Source organism: Lithobates pipiens, unplaced genomic scaffold (assembly GCF_037356315.1).
Source record: "Lithobates pipiens isolate NorthernLeopardFrog02 unplaced genomic scaffold, aLitPip1_a1.2 Scaffold_19, whole genome shotgun sequence".
Lineage (NCBI taxonomy): Eukaryota > Metazoa > Chordata > Amphibia > Anura > Ranidae > Lithobates > Lithobates pipiens.
Window position 1 is genome coordinate 508,025,906 of NW_027507764.1, and position 21,073 is coordinate 508,046,978.

At 44.9% G+C, this 21,073-nt stretch overlaps 1 protein-coding gene across 4 annotated transcripts in view; it reads left to right on the forward strand.

Annotated features, from left to right (window-relative positions):
* The first annotated feature begins 2,167 nt into the window (after positions 1-2,167).
* Positions 2,168-21,073, forward strand: part of PABPC1 (poly(A) binding protein cytoplasmic 1) — a 32,315-nt gene continuing 13,409 nt past the window's right edge. For 2 of the 4 annotated variants that reach the window (XM_077493116.1, XM_077493114.1), the window contains exons 1-10: positions 2,169-2,546; positions 12,028-12,246; positions 14,328-14,521; positions 14,603-14,718; positions 15,870-16,009; positions 16,170-16,264; positions 18,897-19,034; positions 19,935-20,030; positions 20,139-20,408; positions 20,485-20,575. In XM_077493116.1, the coding sequence (XP_077349242.1) occupies positions 12,054-12,246; positions 14,328-14,521; positions 14,603-14,718; positions 15,870-16,009; positions 16,170-16,264; positions 18,897-19,034; positions 19,935-20,030; positions 20,139-20,408; positions 20,485-20,575 (1,333 nt within the window). In that variant the 5' untranslated portion in view covers positions 2,169-2,546; positions 12,028-12,053. Of the gene's footprint in view, positions 2,547-7,037; positions 7,137-12,027; positions 12,247-14,327; positions 14,522-14,602; positions 14,719-15,869; positions 16,010-16,169; positions 16,265-18,896; positions 19,035-19,934; positions 20,031-20,138; positions 20,409-20,484; positions 20,576-21,073 lie in introns of all 4 variants that reach the window. The other 2 variants (XM_077493115.1, XR_013277686.1) reach the window with 2 other exon arrangements.

Below are 21,073 nucleotides of genomic sequence, written 5' to 3' on the forward strand. Positions count from 1 at the left end.
GCATCTAATGTGTTTATGGGGGCATTGCGTCAATTTTGTCATTTAGCTCGGATGAATGACCAAGCTCCGGTTCACACTGATGCGGTGCGAATTTAAAGCAGTACACGGTACAAACATGCTTTGCAATTTTTTTTTTTACATTGCAATGTGAATTCTGCTTAGCATGTTCAGTTACTATGCGAATTTGTGAGGGGAGTGGTCACATCTGCGATTTCATTTTCTATAAAATCAAGGCAAAAAAAACTGCACTGATGTGAACACCGGACTGCGATTTCAGTCCGACCCCTTTGCAGTCTATGAAGCGGAAATTCGCACCACGCCACACTAAACTCGCACAGGATCCCCTTTTTGCGGCTCGGCTCACACTGGTGCAATGTAAACACTGCATGTGCTTCGCAAAGGAATCACACTGCGTTCCTGTTCACATCACATGCGATTTCAGCCATACAGTTTGTAGGGCTGAAATCGCATCAAAATGGTGCATGACCCTTTTTTGCCCCGTATCTGGATCCATAGCTCCCAAATGTCCCTGATTTCGAGGGACTGTCCCTGATTTGGAGCAATGTCCCTCTGTCCCTCATTCCTCCTCATGTGTCCCTCATTTTGGTCTGATCCATATAGATGTATATGAAATGCACTTTTTATCTATCAAAAAGTGTTTTCCAGCGCTAAACCTTTCACCTGATTTCTAAATTGCTGAATTTGTAAATTCCAAAAGCCAATATAAAGGAATAGAACTGATAAAAAATGGAAAAACTTGTGGGTTTAATCAATCTTGTTTTTTTGTACAATTCTCCTTTAAGGGGACGTGGCAGGGGGTGTGTCCTATGCCTGCATACTTTTTCTGATAGGTGTCCCTCATTCCCATCTCAAAAAGTTGGGAGGTATATGAATCGCATTGCATGGGTGTTCACAGCCAATGCGATTCTGGCAATTGCACTGCGCTTTGTGATCCTTTTTGTGGCGTCGTTACAATAAAATTGACACCACCGCAAATCGCATATACGTTGTGCCATTGCAATGTAGGAAACGCACAGGATTCGCTGCGTTTACCGCATCTCATAAGGCTGGGTTCACACTTGTGTGATCTTAGACATTGCATGTGATTCGCATCGCATTGCTGTGCAGATCACATGCTATGCGAATACAGCCATACAGATTTTATGACTGTATTTGCATCGCATTTGCACCGAAATGGTGCAGGACTCTTTTTCTTTTGGTATGCACTGGAATCGGATTGCATGGGTCTTCACACCTATGTGATCCGATTCATGCACCATTTGGCAGTTTGCACTGCGATCCGATCTGGAGGTGTCATGAACTTTACAATGACACCCGCAGCGGTTCGCAGATGTCAGTGCGACCCGCCGGCAGGTGACGTGCGATGTGGGAAGCCGCACTGGTGCCCATATAGCATATATGTGAACCAATACAAGTGATCAAGTCTCAATCAAAGGCTGAAAGGAGTCACTTCCTGTCTCCGCAGTTACGGGGTCACCAGGACAGAAAGTGAGGTAAATCTGCCCCAAGGAGATGCAGCAACAAAACTTGGAGGGAGGGCATTATACCAGCTGTTTAGCCTGGAAAGACACTTCATTTGGACCCAATTGGGAAAAAAACAAGACCCGTAAGTTTTTTTTAAATATTTAATATCAGCGTATCCATGTGACTCCATTTTCTGCACTCCATGTGCTGCACACGTGGTCAGAACAAGCCCCGCCTTCCGGTGACGTTTTTTGAACTACATTTCCCGGCATGCCTTACGGTGCGTTGCGCCGTTACTAAGCGCTCGGTCTGCTCAGGACGACTTCACCCAGCCCCTAGCTCTGTCTATACGGAGTCCCCTGGTGTTTTCACAACACTGCAACTAAGCGGCCCCATATTTGTTGTTGCTTTCTAACTTTTCAATGTCGTCATCCCATCCCCATCCACAAAATGGCCGACGACACCGCCCACTAGGCCTCCGTCAAGACACGCCCTCTACCGCCCCATAGGCGTGGCCACCCAACTCCACCGTGTCACGTTCCTTTCCTTGTGGGACCACGCCTCCTCCCGCTCTCTATCGTCAGTCACGGGTGGCGGGGCGGAGCCCCTCTTTAGCACACGTCATCCGCGTCAGAGCACGCTGTGCGTGCGTGCGTCCCTATAAATTGAGTGGCGGAGGGATGTGGTCTCTTCCCCAACTACCCCGGCTGTTAGTGCTGTGTGTGAGTGTGTGCTCCGAAGCCTGGCCTCGGCACACATTTCTTATTCATAAAAAAAAAATTAAAAAATAAAAAAAAATCACAAAATCCCTCGAAAAACCCAGAAAAATCCCCGTCCTCTTCTCTCCCTCTCATCGCGACACGTTTTATTTTTATTTTCTCTGCGTTTGATTTTAAAAAAAGCGAAGAAGAATCGTCCTTTTCCCGCCGCCGCCCTCCTGTTCTGATTTTAACGCTCGAGCACTCCGTGTAAAATACAAAAGAAAAAAAAAACCGGAATAAGTAACGGAAAAAATACCATAAAGAGAAACCAGAAGAGACCCAACGACTCTACGACTACAGGTGAGCGGGGACCGGGGGAGGGGGGACACAGAGCTCCACGGAGGGGCCTCCTCGGTCATACCGGCCTGGGGAGCATGGCGGCTTCCTGACAACTCCGAGCCCGGGCCTGCACTCCTACCCCCGGGCCATAGGGGTCCTCACACGAGGAGCTCCGCCATACCGGGGCCGACCGAGGCCTACTTCACCGCCGTATGTTATCTACGACTCGTAGCTCGTATTATGGGCTCTGTGCTATGCTGCATGCTGCCGGTGTGCCACAGATGTGGTCTGTAGATATACTGTGGGGTCTATAGATATACTATAGGGTACATGGAGGGTGTATGTTGTAAATATGTTGACTGAGGGGTCTGTAGATGTATTGTGGGGTGCGTAGATGTACTGAGGGGTCTGTAGATGTATGGCGGGGTGCGTAGATGTACTGAGGGGTCTGCAGATGTATGGTGGGGTGTGTAGATGTACTGAGGGGTCTGTAGATGTATGGCGGGGTACGTAGATGTACTGAGGGGTCTGTAGATGTATGGCGGGGTACGTAGATGTACTGAGGGGTCTGTAGATGTATGGCGGGGTACGTAGATGTACTGAGGGGTCTGTAGATGTATGGCGGGGTACGTAGATGTACTGAGGGGTCTGTAGATGTATGGCGGGGTGCGTAGCTGTACTGAGGGGTCTGTAGATGTGTGGCGGGGTGCCTAGCTGTACGGAGGGGTCTGTGGATGTACGGAGGGGTCTGTGGATGTACGGAGGGGTCTGTGGATGTACGGAGGGGTCTGTGGATGTACGGAGGGGTCTGTGGATGTACGGAGGGGTCTGTGGATGTACGGAGGGGTCTGTGGATGTACGGAGGGGTCTGTGGATGTACGGAGGGGTCTGTGGATGTACGGAGGGGTCTGTGGATGTACGGAGGGGTGCCTAGCTGTACGGAGGGGTCTGTGGATGTACGGAGGGGTCTGTGGATGTACGGAGGGGTGCCTAGATGTACGGAGGGGTCTGTGGGTGTGCGGATGTGCTGTGGGGTGCGCGGCATGGGTATGGGGTCTGTAGATGCACGGTGGGGTGCGCAGAGTGGGTATGGGGTCTGTAAGAGTATTAGAAGGTATGCAAAGGTGTTGTGGGGGAGGTTAGACTGGTATAAGATATTGATGTGCTATAGGACCACCACTGGCATTGGTGGGGGGAGGGTAGTGTAAGGGTTTAAATTTGTGTAAGGGTTTACATTTGTGTAGATGTCCTCTGGAGCAAGTGGCAGTATTATGGGGTGTGTGGTGTTGGGAGGGGGGGGTTAGGACTAGGTAACATATTGATGATCTGTAGGCACACCACTGGCATTGGTTGGGGGAGAATAGTGTAAGGGTTTGTTTACATTTGCACAGGGTTGGGGGAGTTTAAAATGAGCCTTTTACCCTCCAGCTGCAAAGGCATCCGGTTGGTGTTGCACACGTGAATCCTCCCCTTGTCACATTTGGCAGGCAGTTCTGCAACTTTGTGAGTGGGACTGCTACATATCCTCTGTGCCTGGCAAACGCCTCCTGTAAAGTGATCCACCACAGATTACTTTTGAGTTGGCAAGTCCCAGTGTATGTATAGTCTTGCTTGTTTCCTTGTTTAAAATGGAGCTGAAGGCCTTTTTTGTGCAGGCTGCTATAATAGGAGACTTGTACTGTCTGCGCTATAATATTACTCCATTAACAAAGGTGCAGCTTTAAAAAGAGATGTCAACGAATAAAATAAACTTCTAGCTATGCCATAAAATGTTTAATTCTCCTTGCGTGGTTACTGATGCACTTTATGGTATAGATGGGGGTTTATTTTATTCAGCTGGTTGCAGCTTTTAAGTGTTAAGATATTACTATTTTACTAAGGCCCCTTTCACACGTGTGACTTGGGACTGCAGAGTTGCATGACAAGTCATACCCCATGATTTCCAACGACTACAGTTTGTATCTGTGTGACTTCAAAGTAGTCCCTGCACTACTTTAATCTGACTTTGATGTGACTTACACAGGTGTTCCCAAAATCGCATCAAAATCACACGATTTTTGAAGCTGCGGTAGTGTGGAAGGGGCCAAAATTGGATTAGAGTTCTGTGTTCCACTTACTAAGGGATATGACTAGTGTCACCAGAAGTGCAGAGTCCCCTTTTTCATCATAGATTAAATATCCCTGCCGGCTTGCAGCATTCTCTAGTCTAGCATGTAAACTGAGCTGTGCATGAGCATCGCTGCTTATCACCAGTACTGACCCTCTGTGTGCACAAGTTGTATATTCTACACTGGCCAGAAATGCCACGCATCTTTGCCTCAGTTTCAGGGCCAAATTCAGACAAATATTCGACCCTGAAATAGAGAACAGGGAGGGACCACGCTGTGCGATCTGCAGCCGGTTTAGGTGTGAACCAAGCCTTAGGGTCCTTTCACACGGGGCAGATCAGTGATGATCCGCCCTGTGGATATCCGCTTGCTCAGCGGGGATTGCCGGAGCGATCTCCGCTGAGCAAGAAGAGGACAGGTCTGTCTCTGCACACTTCGCAGGGACGGACCTGTCACAGCGCAGCTCTCCCCTATTGGAGATCGGATTGACGGCGGACCGCAGTGTCCGTCACCCCACCCGATGACAGATGGAAAAATAGCTTTTTTCTCCATCACACTTTTTCGTATCAGAGCGCGTCAGATGTCAGCGGACATGTCACCGCTGACATCCGACGCACCATAGACCTCTATGGAGTATCCGTTCAGGTCCGCCTGAAAAACTGGCAGGCGGACCTGAACGGATCGGTAGTGTGAAAGGGGCCTTAGGCTGCTTTATATACATAAAGGGTTTGTAAAAACAAACATGTCATATCTTCACTGTGCAGCTCAATTTGCACAGTGTTCCTGATCCTCCTCTTCTGGGGTCCCCCGGCTGCGATGGTAGCTCCTCCCTGCAACGCGTGTCCACGTTGGAGAAGCGCTCTCCTTGGTGGACGCCTGTGCCGGAGCGCTCCCGAGTCCTGCTTCTGCACGTATTCACACAAAGTGGGACTTTCGCCCGCCTCATTGGACTGAAGGAAAGAAAATTGCTTGATTCCCCCATGAAGACATTCATTGATGGGTGAATCCCTCTCGCTGTGCTATCTTATTGTGACAATAGAAGGTTCCCCCCCCAAGAATACAAGGGTTACAGTTTCCAGCTATATCCGGTGGCAGTAATCACACCAAACAATCCGACAGTCTGGTTGTGCTGAATTTGATCAATTAAATTCTGTACAACCAACCTGCCCATCGATTGAAATTCAGGTAGCCCTGCTGAACAGCCAAATTTCAATCCATCTGACTGGCTTCATGGAGGAAGTAGGTATAGTGCCCTCAGTTCCACTTTAAGACCCCTTTCACACTGGGGCGTTTTTCATGCGCTTTAGCGTTAAAAAAAGCGCCTGAAAGAAGCCGCAACTGCAATCCCAATGTAAAAGCCTGAGTGCTTTCACACCGAGCTCCCTTTCACACTGGGGCGTTTTTCAGGCGCTTTAGCGTTAAAAAAAAGCGCCTGAAAGAAGCTGCAACTGCAATCCCAATGTAAAAGCCGGAGTGCTTTCACACCGAGGCGCTGCGCTGGCAGGGAGTCAAAAAAAGTCCTGCAAGCAGCTTCTTTGCAGCGCTTTTGGAGCGGTGAATACAATGCTCCTGAAGCACCCCTTCCCATTGAAATCAATGGGAAGCGCCTGGAAAACGCTATTGGCAGCAGCGTTTTGTGGGTGCTTTTAACCCTTTATTTGGCCACTAGCAGGGGTTAAAAGCGCCCCAATAACGCTCGAAAAACGCTGGTAAAGCGCTGCTAGTTTAAGCGGCGCTTTTCGGGCGCTGACATTGTGAAAGGGCTCTTAAAGCAATTGGGCTTTCACATTGGGACTGCAGATCAGGCTTCTTTCAAGCGCTTTACGGGCGCTTTTTTTAACGCTAAAGCGCTTGAAAAACACCTGAAAAACGCCCCAGTGTGAAAGGGGTCTAAACGTGTCCCTGAAACGGTTTCATTATATTCAACAAGTGTGCAGAAAAGTTAATCCAGTCACATGTTAGCGGACAACTTCCTGTTCTCTCTGCCTGTGGACTTTTATCTGTTAGCATTGTTCACTCATAATCTCCATGGACTACAAAACTCTCCTCTGGTATGTGGGAGAGCAAGGCGTTATGTAGCCCTAATGCACACTCTTTCCTTGTGTGGAATTGCTGCTCAGTACAGATGTCACCCTAGGCTAGGAAGAGGTAATGGCAGGAGATGACCTGGTTAGAATAAAGAAGTGTTTGGGGGGGGGGGGGAGCGGACATTGGGGGTGGAGGTGGGTGTGTTTGTGGGAGGGGAAAGAGGCGGGTGCCATGGTAGCCCAGGGGTTAATGGAGGTTATGTTAGAATAAAAACTGTTGCCATTCAGTGAAACTGCAGTCATTTAACCAAAACATGTGAGCAGGAGACTTGCATTTTCAGTCTTTGGCATGTAAATTGATTTTTGCATGCCGGCAGGTTCCCTGTGTGCTGTAAACAGTCCGGCCAGGGGAGCCGCCTTAAGACAATCGCCTGGAGAGGACATGCTGGTAGAGGGCCCAAGCTGTTAGAGAGGAGGTAAGTAATGGTGCCTTTAGTTTAAAAATATATCACTGAAATTGTTGTATTTGCTCAACAAGTGCAAGAAAAACTGACCGTTAGTCCAGAAATCTTGTGAGCTGATGACTTCCTGTGTTCTTTGCTTTTGGACTTTTATCAATAGCGTTGTTCACTGATCTCTCCATGGACTACAAAACCCTGTTATGTAATCCTCACACGCTCCCTGTCCTGGCAATGCTGCTCGCTATAGTCACTCTAGGATAGGAGGTGGTAATGGCAGGCTTGCCAGCTTACAGAAGTGCCGTTAGGAGATGCTAGACTTCATCAAGCCTTAACAGATTTATTTTTTTTTTTTTTAGTGCAGAGGTACCAAAACCCCCGGGTTGTGGCCTATTGGGGGATGGGCTGCATGGTGGGTTTCACTGTCACCTTCCAACCCCCACTGGGCACCTGGTCTCCACCTTCCAGCACTACTACTCCCTTCCCTCTCTGGTCATGTTGGTGGGGGGGGGGGGGGGGCGCTCATGGTGACATTGAGGGGAGTCTTAGAAGATGTTTCCAGTCACTTGACGCAGGTCCTGTGTGTGTGTGTGTGTGTGGGGGGGGGGGGGGGGTGTAAAAGAGGCAGTGTTGAAATGTAATTTGATGTAAACATTATGGAGGAGATGGGCTCATAAGTATGGAGCTATAGGTTCATTGTTGAGTGGGTGGTGACCTTTGGTTCATCTTTAGAATTCATGTGGGCTACTAATGTCCTGTACTCTTTTCCTTTGGGTTATCAATTGTTCCCTGCTATCTTTTACTACAGATCACCCCCTCCCCCCTGTCAAGGATAAGAGAGGGAGATGTTAATGTAGCCCTACTTGTTTTGCTTACAGCTCATGAATTACAAAGCCAGTTTTTGGTTCCTCTTCACTGACACAATTTTGTTAACAAAAGCAAGGAGGGTTCTCATTCTTGCTGTGAACTATAATGTAGTGTGCTGCTGCATGTCTCAGATATAACCTTCATTAGTAAATGACTTCTATTTTACTGAACCACCTCCTCAGTGCAGCCATTGCCGATGCCTCGAAGTGTGCACAGCGATGTGGGATGGTAAGATTGTTATACCAGAGTCATGCTCGATGTTCACAAATACACTCTCAGTGCTTGCTAATGTGTTTTCTATTGAAGTTAATGGAAACGTGTGAATGTGTTATGGTGCACATTGGTATACTAATTCAAAGTACATCATGATATGTTAAACGCGTGACCATTTTAATTGCGTTAATGCTTTGATGCATTTCCTTTGATTTCATGGGAAACTCGGAGGTGTGGTGGGGCGGCACATAGGTGTGAATCCAGCCTAAATTTAGAAAGTCTGCCAGACTTCTCGGCTCCCTCCCCCTGCAGTGTTACTCCAGTAGGACCCCCCCGCCTTAGTGCCTTTTTAAGGTTGTGTTCATTTGCTCAGATCCTAGTTTAAATCCCTATTTGTAGGGCAAATAGTATGAACTTCGGTTATTGGATAAAAGTGCTAATTACCTTTGAAATGCCTAGACTTGTATACAATGGGGTAGAAGCTTGTACACACATTTGATAGGATGGTGTTGCACATTTGGTTTCTTGGAATATGCCGGCTCAGGCATGCTCCATGCAGAGTTTTTAAATTGCTGCTAGTCCTTTAGAATTTACTGCTTGGGTGCTTTAGCTGACATTTTTCTATACTGGATCTGTGTAATGTACTTTTAGGGTTTTGCTGTAGATCAGGGGTCTCCCAAACTGCAGCCATTGCTTGCCCTTATCTAGCCCTTAAGGCACTGTTCGTCCCACTGATGAGACACTATTCTGCCTTTCTCCCACCAACAATTGGTTGATATTCCTCCGCCTAATACAAAAGATTGGGCACGGTTTACTCCCACTGATACCATAAACATGTTCTGTTGCTGCTGGCCACAGTCCAACCCCTTCTAAAGTCTGTAGGACAGTAAACTGGCCCTTTGTTTACGAAGTTTAGAGACCCCTGCTGTGGGTTATAAGAACTGCTAAATGGGAAGAGGGTTGGGTACTGATATCTTGTACAATTGGGACCAGTGCTGGGTCAGTCTGTAGTGTTGGGCCTCCCAAAAACAAAGGAAGAAAAGCCCTGCCTCTTCCAAGATGGCTGCCCCCACACAAACATGGCAATACTGGTGACTAGTTGCCTGTCTTACCTTTCCAGAGTTCAGTTCCTGTATAAACTACAGTAAAACCCAGTTCTATACAGCATTTGTTGTACAGATGACTGATTAAAAAAAATCCTTTCTTACTGCATAATGGCACTCTGCATAATTCCTGATTTTGGTGCTGGCTCTACCCATTTCTACTATAATGTACCTTAGTTTTGGTTCGTAAGAACACCATCACAATGAGTCTTTAGCAAGGTGCATCTGAAAGGCAGGGACGAAGTCTGTACTGGAGACCAGAAAACTGTCTCTCAGTATAGAGCACCCTGGGTTTGGGGGGATGTTGGGGGTCATAAGTTGCTGCTCCGCCAATGCGATAGCATGTGCCTGCAGCATTGTACCTGCTAACTGGTGCATACAGTGTTTTCTGTAGTGCAGGAAGATCCTACATGACCGCTCATAGGACTGTTGGCATACAAACCTGTATAATTCTAATCTGACACAATGTACATGTGCAAATATGAGCCCATCAGCTTCATGTAAACATTGTGCCTCCGACTGTTCCCCGTCTATTCTGTATGACTTGTTCTAGCACATTGCGGTGTTTAGATGCAGTGTTGTACATAAGGTCATCCGCAGCACAATGTCCCTGGAATGTTTAGGGCTTGGCTATTGGGGCCATAAAACTGCTGTTTTTATTCTGGTTACTATGCAATATACAGCTCAAGCACTTGAATGTACACTTGCCAAGATATTTTGTCATTCTTTGCCTTCGCTCTGTGGTCCAGTTATCAAGCCAGGTCACCGTTGTGTTCCTAGCAAGCTGTGCTGCTGAACAGATCTCCATTCTGCTGACTTAACAGTAAAGTCATAACAGCATGCTTTGTTGTCTCCTCCTGTCAGCATGTTGCCTATTAGCACATGTGCACCACAGCAGAGCCTGATTGGCTCAGTGCCAACAGCACCTCTCCTAGCGAGCCATTTACTGAGCCAAATATCTTCACCTCTAAAAGCCTGTGTTCATGGACACGCAGGCAAACATTTGGGATTTTAGAGGCAGAAAAAATGGCAGCTAACTCTAAGGCTCCATGCACACTATAAGCTAAAAAGACAGACACTGGATGAAAAATAGTGATTTTGTGCCAGCTTTTGACAGTGTTTTAGCAGCAGTTAAAAGCATTCAGCTTTTATTTTTTCTGCAGTCAAATCACTCCCAAAATGCCTTTTTTTTTTTTTTTTTTTTTTTTTTTTCCCTGCTCCTAGAAGTTAAAGCTTCTAGACTAAAATAGTGTGCATGGACACCTATAATACGATTTGCTTCACTAAAATCAGAAGCTGCCTATAGGAGCGTTTTTTAGACTATTGTACATGGAGCCTTAAAGCAGCGGTTTTTAACACTCAGTGATGGTTTTTATTCTGATATGGGATTCTTCTGGCTCTCCATATTGGTGTTCTGGCCTTTTCTATGATTAGGTTTGTATTGTCTGGGTGCCCAAATGGGAAGAAATACTCGCTATCCTTGTCACTAGGACATGAGACTGCAAACATTTGACTCTAGTGACCAGAACAGTTGGAAATTTTCCAGTGGAGGCGTCTGTTTTAGTGACCGCTGTTAGACCCCTTTCACACCACACCGCCCATAGCGTGGGCGGTAAAACGCTTCTATTTTTAGCGGCGTTTTACCGCCGGATTTGCGGCGCCGAGAAAGGGTTAAAACCGCTGGCTATACGCCACAATAGCGGCGTTTTGCCAGCGGTATTACAGCGCTGCCCTATTGATTTCGGTGGAGGAGCAGTAAACACACCGCTCCAAAGAAGCTGCTGGCAGGACTTTTCCCTGACGTCCTGCCAGCGCACCGCTGTAGTGTGAAAGCCCTCGGGCTTTCACACTACAATGGTGCAGCTTTTTTAGGGTGGCTTGCAGGCGCCATTTCTAACGCTATAGCGCCTGCAAAACGCCCTGGTGTGAAAGGGGTCTTAAAGATGGAGTTTTTACCAATTTCTGTCTGATGCATAAAGGGGAGATTAACATAAATAGAACATTGCAAAAATAGTTTTGCCGTTTTTTTTGCTCATTCCAGAATGAAAAGTTGTGTTTTAGAGTTAATTTAAAACCCCTTTCTTTTGGTGTGCGGCATGAAAAATTGCATTTGCCGCTTCCATAGGGATGAATGAGGACACCAGTGAAATCCTCTGTAATGTACCACATGATCCACAAACGCAGAGGTATCAAATGAGTGAATTCTGTGCAGAACTGTTCATAAGTGACTTAGTAGACTAGTTGATAGATTCTCTTCTCTTGTCCTTCGATTTGGTAAGGTTTTTTTTTAGTTGCCACCTTTCCTGGCGTTGTGTTTAAACCCCTCAAATCGCAGTGTGGGAAGATATTAATCTTTCATCTTTGCTTTGGCAGCAGATTCTGATAGTTTTTACATACTGCCTACTTTATAGTCAGCTGGTTGAGATTCTGACTCAAATGTGGTGACTTGGCTGACAAACGTAAGGTTTAAGCCTGAACTTTCCTATTTCCATACTTTGCCATATATAGGTGAATGTCTAAGCATTGCTGAACATTAAGACCTGAATTCTAGATTTCAACCATAGTGATGTACATGTTTCCTCCACATGTGGTGGGACTTGGTAGTATTGCTCATGTGACTTTGTATTAATCATATCCTTTTGCAAGCTGCCAGTTAGCTCAGTTTGATATGTTAACCCTATATATGTATTGCTGCAATAATGTGGTTTTTACTTTTTGTTTTTCAGTTGTGTACAATTAACCAGCAGTCATCATGAATCCAGGTGCTCCTAGCTACCCTATGGCATCCCTGTACGTTGGGGACCTCCACCCTGATGTCACAGAAGCCATGTTGTATGAGAAGTTCAGTCCTGCTGGGCCCATTTTGTCCATTAGGGTCTGCAGAGACATGATTACACGTCGATCCCTTGGCTATGCTTACGTAAACTTTCAACAGCCAGCTGATGGTAAGTTGCTTTTGAAACTTCCCAATTCATGTTACATGCATTCTGTACTAATTTCACTTGACACAGAAGTCTGTAAGGTTCCACATATCTGCTGTTATAGGTGATCGGATATCAAGTGATGGCTGGCCCAAGTATTTGGGTGCTGGTGTCTAGCACAGAATGCATTAAGTGATAAATGTCATTCTGATGAGTGTTCGTTTTTGGTTCTGCATTCCCAACTTGTGATATAATGTATTCTATTAGTAAGAAGTGTTTCCCAGTTGTGAAACGGCTATGGAATTTAATTTAAACCTGTTCTGCATCATCTTTAGTTCAGCTGATGTCAGCTGTGTGATGCAAATGACTGTTAAAGTCACCTTTACATAACAGCTCATGGCCTTTAATGTTTCAGATTTCTTTTACTGTTCTACTTAGATTGTTATACGGTTACTTTATTCTTAAAGAGGAATTCCACCAAAAAAAAAATATTAAAAGCCAGAAGCTAGAAATACTGCAGCTGCTGACTTTCAATAAATGGACACATGCCTTTCCTGGAGTCCAGCGATGTCGGCAGCTGAGCAATCGCTCGGCTGCTGCTGGCGCCATTCTCGGAGGGAATCGGGAAGTGAAGCGTTGTGGTTTCACTTCCCAGCTCCCTACTGCTCATGCGCGAGTCGCACAGCGCAATGAGAATGGCCCGAGCTGTCTCTGGGACCCGTGTGTCCCAGCAGACAGCATGGATGGACAGGAAGAAGCAGACTCCCGTGGGAGTCTATGCCCAGAAGTGGATGCAAATACCTGTCTTAAGGCCCATACTCACGATCAGACTTTTTGACAACAAACCTGCAAATTGGCTGTTTTGGAGCAACATCCGACCGTGTGTACGGTCCATCGGACAAACTTTTTTTGGTTTTCATCGGACTTTTGTTGGCTGTGCGAACGGACAAACTTTCTGGCAACAAAAGTCCGATGGAGCAAAGTCTGATCGTGTGTACAGAAAACCATAGGACTTTTGTACAAAGTACAAACAGGCATGCTCAGAACCAATGCAAAAGATCAGACAACAATACAGAAGTTGACCAAAGGTGGCGGTAAAGAGCAGAAAAACCACGTGATTTGGTGAAAGTTGGCTGAAAAAGTCCTGCTGTGTGTATGCAACACAAGTTTAGGGCCGACGCCCTTTGTACAAAAATCCAAGGGAAAGTTTGTACAAAGTCCTATCGTGTGTATGGGCCTTTAGACAGGTATCGGCACCCCCTCCCCCCTGACCTGAAAGGTGTCAAATGGGGGGGGTTCCGAAAAGCGAAGGTTCAATTTTTGTGTGAACCTCTGCTTTAAATGTGATCTAACTGGCACCTCTTGCCACATAAACATACAATTTTGCCTAAAAACCTGTATATTTTGTCCATGGCCCCTTCTCCACCACATACCTAATGAAAAATTGTGGGTTTAAAGAGGAAATAAAGGCTAATTTAAAAAAAAAAATGCAACCTGCAAGGCAAAGGCATAATGAGCTAGTATGAATAGCATATTAGCTCATTATGAATAACTTACCTGAGAATGAAGCCCCCGAAGCGGTGCTCCATCTTCATCTTCGCCCCTGCCATGTATCCTGGAGTGACTTCCGGGTCTCTCTGCTCCGGCGCTGTGATTCGCCGGAGCCTCAATGACGTCACTCACGCGCGCCCGGGAGCCGAAACGAGTGGCATATCGCCGTGATCTGCGGCCTGCTCAGTGCGCCTGTGCACTGCTGTCTACGGCGCATGCGCCGTAGCCAGCGGCGCCTGTCTTTTTGTAAATATCTCCTAAACTGTATAGGTTTAGGAGATATTTCTTGAACCTACAGGTAAGCCTTACTCTAGGCTTACCTGTAGGTCAAAGTGATTTGTAAGGGTTTACAACCACTTTAATACCTGGACTGTATGTAGATCGATATCTCGGCCTGAAACCATATACCCACTGCACCATGCATGTGCCCTGTACTCCCCATTTAAACGTCTTGCATTAACAACCCAGTGCAGTTGAACAGTAAATAGGTTGTCAAAATGACTTTCAGGTATTTGACTAAAATCAATGTTAATGACTTGAACTTTTTTCTTCAGCCGAACGTGCTCTGGATACAATGAACTTTGACGTCATCAAAGGCAAACCAGTACGCATCATGTGGTCCCAGCGTGATCCATCTCTGCGTAAAAGTGGAGTCGGAAACATCTTTATTAAGAACCTCGACAAGTCAATTGACAATAAGGCTTTATATGACACCTTTTCTGCCTTTGGAAACATCTTGTCTTGCAAGGTTGGTAACTTTAGAGCTATGCACTAATTGGTGAACTCCATGTGAAAGTAGATGGTATTTACTATTTTTCTGTCTTAATAGGTGGTCTGTGATGAAAATGGATCAAAGGGTTATGGATTTGTACACTTTGAGACCCAGGAAGCTGCTGAAAGGGCCATCGATAAAATGAATGGCATGCTTTTGAATGACCGAAAAGTGTATGTATTTAAGTTATAGCAATGATTTCCCTTTCAAGTTGATGATGCAGGATATTTTATGCATGTTTGGCTTCTCTAAGAAACCAGAAGGAAATGTTGCCTAGTGTAGTACCTAGAAATCAAAGCTAAGCTCTTTCCTAAGAACAGATCAAGGAGTCCTGTTTAAGGTGACATACCCATTAGTTTGAGTTTTCAAGGCTCTTGTACATGGATATTGGACTCAAGCGAGTCAGATTCAGTGTGTTAGCCTGATTTTAATTTGCTTTTAGCTTCATACTGTATACTAGCCTTGACGACTCAGTTTTTTTCCAAGTCCACTTTCCTCCTTGCTCCCTCAACACTTAAGTCCTGTGCCAGAACCTCAGTAGACAAACTTGCCAATTTTTATCTTTTCAGTAGATTTGAATTGATATTTCCAAATAAGAAATGCAAAAATACAAATAAGTAGTCAATGAATGTAGCTCAACCCAGTAGATAAACATGATACAGAATTAAAACCACACAGATTAGTAAAACAGAATATATTCCTAGAGGCTTAAAGCAGGAGTTCTGCCTGTTTTTAAAAGTCAGCCGCTACAAATACTGCAGCTGCTGACTTTTAAAATATCTTTCTCGATCGGCTCTCGGGTGCTGCCACCACCGTCTTCGGTATGGGAGTCAGGAAGTGAAGCCTTGCGGCTTCACTTCCCGGTTCCCTACTGCGCATGCACGAGTCACGCTGCGCAATGAGGATGGTCCCTGCTGTCTCTGGGATCCGTGTGTTTCCCAGCAGACAGCGGGGGCCCCGCAGGAAGTGACGTAAATACCTGCAGAATCTGCGGCTATCTATGCCCGGAAGTGGGTGCAAATACCTGTATTATACAGGTATCTGCACCTCTCTCCCCCGAAAGGTGCCAATTGTGGCACCGGAGGGTTCCAATGAGTGGAAGTTCCACTTTAGGGTGGAGCGCCGCTTTAAAGAAGGGAAAACTCCCAGGCATACCCTCACATGACATCATTGTAACCAAATATTTATATTGTATTAACATATATAAAAATAGAGAAGGGTAATGAAGGAGAAATGTCAAAACTTGCAGGTTCTCTTTAATGGTATGGATTGGGTTTTTAGATTGACAAAAGTGAGTTCAAGGTTTTAATTTTTCCTTCTACAGATTTGTTGGACGTTTTAAATCCCGCAAAGAAAGAGAAGCTGAACTTGGGGCTAGAGCCAAGGAATTTACGAATGTATACATAAAGAACTTCGGTGAAGACATGGATGATGAACGATTAAAAGAGATGTTTGGCAAATATGGTGAGTTGCCTCTTAATATCTCCATGTCACTTAACATAAATTTGTGTGTTAATGTATTTAAAATCGTGCTTTCTTTGGAGCACTAAATGGTACTATTCCAAAATATTACTATGCTAAATTTAGCCTTTTTTTTTATTTGTTTTATTTTTTTTTATTTCAGGCCCTGCACTTAGTGTCAAAGTCATGACTGATGATAGTGGAAAGTCTAAAGGATTCGGATTTGTCAGTTTCGAGCGGCATGAGGATGCTCAGAAGGTAAATTAAGAAGTTGTGGTTTAAAGTAAACAGTGTATTAAATTGAAGTTTAATGTATAATATAAACGCATTCCCTGAAAACTCGTTCCCAAATCATAAATCAATAAAATGAGTACAGCATAAGTCTCTCCTCATAAAACCTTTTTGCAGCAATAACATAATCATTGGCTTCCGGTGTTCTGGCATATTCAGTCCGGCCATCGGATACTGTCTGCCCCGTACTGCGCAGCGCTTGCGCAGTACGGAGCAGAAGGATCTTCGGAAAATCTCCGAAGAGGAACGGCGCCATGAGTGGAGGTGCTAGCCCCACCATCCAAGTGAACATAGGGCTGCCAAAATTAGAGGGCCCCTCGTTGGCTCGCCACACCCTCGCTGCGCTCAATTCTTTTTTATATTCTAACTCTGTCTACTTGGATGGTGAGGCTAGAACCTGGACTCAGGGCGCAGGCGCCGTTCATCTTCGGCTATATTCGGAATCTGTGTGCTGTGTACTGCGCATGCGCAGTACACAGCGGACACTATTCGATGAGGGATACAATATGATAGGACACTGGCAGTGCCTGTGTTTTTCTATAGCCCTGTTTGTGTTGAATGGCCTTTCAGAAAGTCCATACGTCACTGCAGACCTTCCCCCAAGAACATGCCCATTTAGTGGGCTGACTTTATGGTCTGTTCATGTTAAGTTTGCCTTGATGGGTGGGATTGTCTGCAGCAGGCCCAGGTTTTGCCAGAGAAGCATAGGGTGCACCCACTTTGCTTTGCTGAATCCTGTCTGGTAGTTTAGCTCAGATTCTGTTGAGCATAGATTAGCCCAGGGTTGCTCAACCTCCTGAAGAGCAAGGTCCATCTTGAGTTGAATATCTGGTCACTGGTGACATGATGGGGGTTTTATGGCCCCCCAAAATGCATATGTAAACAAGCTCTTGCTGTCCGGAGCCCCTGTTAAAGCTGCTTTCACACTAATGTGCTGCAGTTTGCCCGTGCAGCACAGTGTACCTTTGCTTTTTTGGTGAGTTAGCTGCAATTTGCAATAGACTTCTATTATATCTTGTGGGTGTGGTGCACTTTATGAAAGTGCACTCAAACCTCCAGGATTTAATGGTTTATGGCTCGGTGCAGCTAACCTACAGGTGCTAGCCTTTTTTTTTTTAATAAGTGCTAATATGCCGTTGCTATAGTGCAGTGTGTGATTAATACACTGACTTTTCCTGCTTCTGCTGCCATCGCTCTCCAGGCTTATAGAAAGGTCCCAGGTGATGTGCACTTGGTATCGCTCTGCCTGGGACAGGAATCGGTGCTACAGATGAAGCATCGGCTTATGTAGCTCCTGCTCCCTCTGCTGCTGGCACCAACTCTATGCACTCTGATGCTCTGAGGTGGTGGGTGGGCAACCCAATGATTGTGATCTGGACTTGCTGACCCACCATCCCAGAATATGGGCATGCACTTTCCTGACTTGAGGTTGAGCCACATCACAGGGCTCCGCAGGCCACAGGTTAAGCACCCCTGGTCTTGCCACTAACGATCGATACAACATTTATATGTAGAGGTTTCATACAGTTGCCCACGGGTATAAAAATATTGTTCAAAGTGATAACTCCAGTATATCTCTGCTTCCTGCATATAAAAGGCAGAGATTCCCTATACACATGCAGTTGCTGTTGGTCAGCAGTAGTGATTGGTGGCGATAGATTACATAGCTAAGTAGTCATCAATTTAGCTCAATTTTGAGTCACTGCAGTAAACAAAAATGTAAAAGATGTACCCCTATGAAACGTTACAACTTCTAGCATCTGGGCACTGTTTGCATACCTTGAATACAGCTGTGTGGATGCTCCCAGACGAACTGTGTTTTCAATCAGTCCATCCTCTAATGGTAGCATTCACCTATTACTAATAAAAAATAAAAAAACCTCTGCAACCAATGTGACGTGCACAAGAAGCAGACAAGATTGTCAGAGGGAGCAGGCTGTTGGGAGCTTGAAGCAAGGCTTTGTTTGTAATTTTGGGCGGTTCTTAGGGTGGTTCCTCCTTTCTCAAGTAATTCTGAAACGAAAGTGTAGAAAGGCAGTAGCAAGTGTAAACACAAGAGACAGGCTGCATATGAGATAAGGTAAGTATCTGCTTTAGGCTGGATGGTTTATAGATTTCAAATTTTTCGTGTACATTTATTTGCAAACAAATGTTCGTTAACATTTTTACCCTGAAGTAGTGTAGATTACAGTGAAAGTACATTTTCTTTCCCTGCTTCCTTGAAAACCTATAGCAGTATGCTAGACTTCTGCTTAATGGTGTCTTCTTAAGCTCCCTAGTTTGTATTTGGATCTTTGATATTAGAAATTTTTGCCCTATTTACCCTTGACCAGTGTCTTCTGCCCAACTACCAATCCGCTCCCACATATAAAGGCTAATTATGCGAGTCCTTGATGGGGACTGTGCTAAATAGCCTCTTGAAGACATGATGGCTCTAAATTTCTGACCAGATGGTTTTTTTTGTTTTTTTGTTTTTTACACTAATTGATATAAACAAACTCTTCTATTTATACAGCAAAAGAGCAAATACATTTGTTTACATATACTTTTTAAGGTCTAGGAAGTCTTGACAGTTTGTTTTTATTTTTTCTCCGTTCAGGCTGTTGATGACATGAATGGGAAGGACATGAATGGTAAAGCCATCTATGTGGGTCGTGCCCAGAAAAAAGTTGAGCGGCAGACGGAGCTTAAACGCAAATTTGAGCAAATGAAGCAGGACCGTATCACCAGATACCAGGTTAGTTTCTTTCTACAACTTGGCTCCACCCAAAATTTTGATTAAGGCAAAACTTGTTTCATTTTGTATAGAGTAAGGGAAAGTTAAAACCACTGTTGGTTTTTATTTTGCTATCTTTGACCCATTGGGAAGATTTAACTACATTTCTGTCTCATAGCCAAAACAGGAAGTTCCTGCAAACTAAGGGAGTCCCTTGGGGTCCCCCAGACCAGTGCTAGTGCCCGATAGAAGGAATTTTTCAATTACTTTTTTGGGGACAATGCAAAATGTGTGATTTTCTTGTACTTTCACTTTTAATGCTAACGGAAAAAAATATTCTCCCTAATAAAAACAGACGGCAGTAAACAGACACGGGTTCTAATCTCTCTCCAACTAAAAGTTTTTGCCTTCTACTTTAATAGTTAGAACTGGTTAGAATTGGTATTGTTGTTGTCCTTTTTGTGGCTGGCAATTTTAAGGTTATAAAGTGAGGCCAGTCTCTCCCCACAGGCCAAGAGATAGGGAGGAAAGGACAGAATCATGTTTTTATTACCGATATCAAAATTTCAAGAAAATGTTTGCAACTAGTCTTCAAAGGGAATGTCTGATTGCAGTTATAGATACTAGTAAAGGCTTGTGAATTGCAGTCTGCATGTTCAGATTTTCATCAGGATATCTGCGGGTTTGTGGTTTATTGGTTAAGTGGATGCATAGCATAATTCCAGAGACTTGGCCTGTGATAAACGAAGTTGGCAACAGGTCTGGGTTTATACAGTATGTTGACTGACATTCGCATTGAAAGCAGCAGTAAAACACTACCAAACAGGGAAGCACAGGCTGTATAAAGCAAGCATGCCTCATAAATGTTTTAAATTGCGTTTGCTTAAGTAGATGAATCTCTAATATTCTTGTCTGTTTTAGGGTGTTAACCTTTATGTAAAAAATCTGGATGATGGGATTGATGACGAGCGACTTCGCAAGGAGTTTTCACCCTTTGGCACCATCACAAGTGCGAAGGTGAATAGTTTAGTGTTTACCTTTTTTATTTTTTTTATTTTAGAACCCTGTCTTATATGTCAAAGGAAAAAAAACAAGCCTATAACTAAAATTGTCTTCCTTTTTCAGGTCATGATGGAAGGAGGGCGCAGCAAGGGCTTTGGCTTTGTATGTTTTTCCTCCCCTGAAGAAGCAACCAAAGCTGTAACTGAAATGAATGGCAGAATAGTGGCAACGAAACCCCTATATGTAGCCCTGGCTCAGCGTAAAGAGGAGCGCCAGGCTCATCTGACTAATCAGTACATGCAGAGGATGGCAAGTGTCAGGGCTGTACCTAATCCAGTCATAAACCCTTACCAGCCACCACCATCCAGTTATTTCATGGCTGCCCTTCCACCGGTATGTATTCATGCACTTAGACTTGCGCAGACAACATAAAGCAATTAGATTGGTTGCTAAACACTCTTTCTTGCAGGCTCAAAACCGTGCTGCATATTACCCAGCTGGACAAATTGCACAGCTTAGACCAAACCCTCGCTGGACTGCGCAAGGTGCTAGACCACACCGTAAGTTAAACCTTGACTACGTTAATATCTGAAGTTCAAGGCAAGCGTGTTGCCCTTTCTACAATATTATTGGTATAAAGTTTAATTTGGCTTTTTTATCTATCTTGGCTATTGCATTAAATCATTTGTTCAGGAATTTTCATTGCTTTCACCACAGCTGAAATGCATAGTTCATTCTGTCTTGGTTTTTAGCAGCCAATATGTAAAGATGGAGATACAGCCAGATCATTTGACAATACTTTTAATACAGAGCATGCCTGCTGCTGATTGTACATGAGCAGATTAAAAACCTTCCCCAATATGTTGCTACCTTCCTTCCCCCTGTTCAGCAATCGGTCATCCCCTTTCATTGACAGTACCAGAAATATTCTAAGTACAGGGGTTGGTCCGATCATAACTGCCCAGCTGGTTGTCTTTTTAGTGATTACCACAGCTGAAACTCCTTGCAAGCTTTGCCCTTAGTTATAAAAGTTGTAATTGCTTTTCTTAGAAAATCCA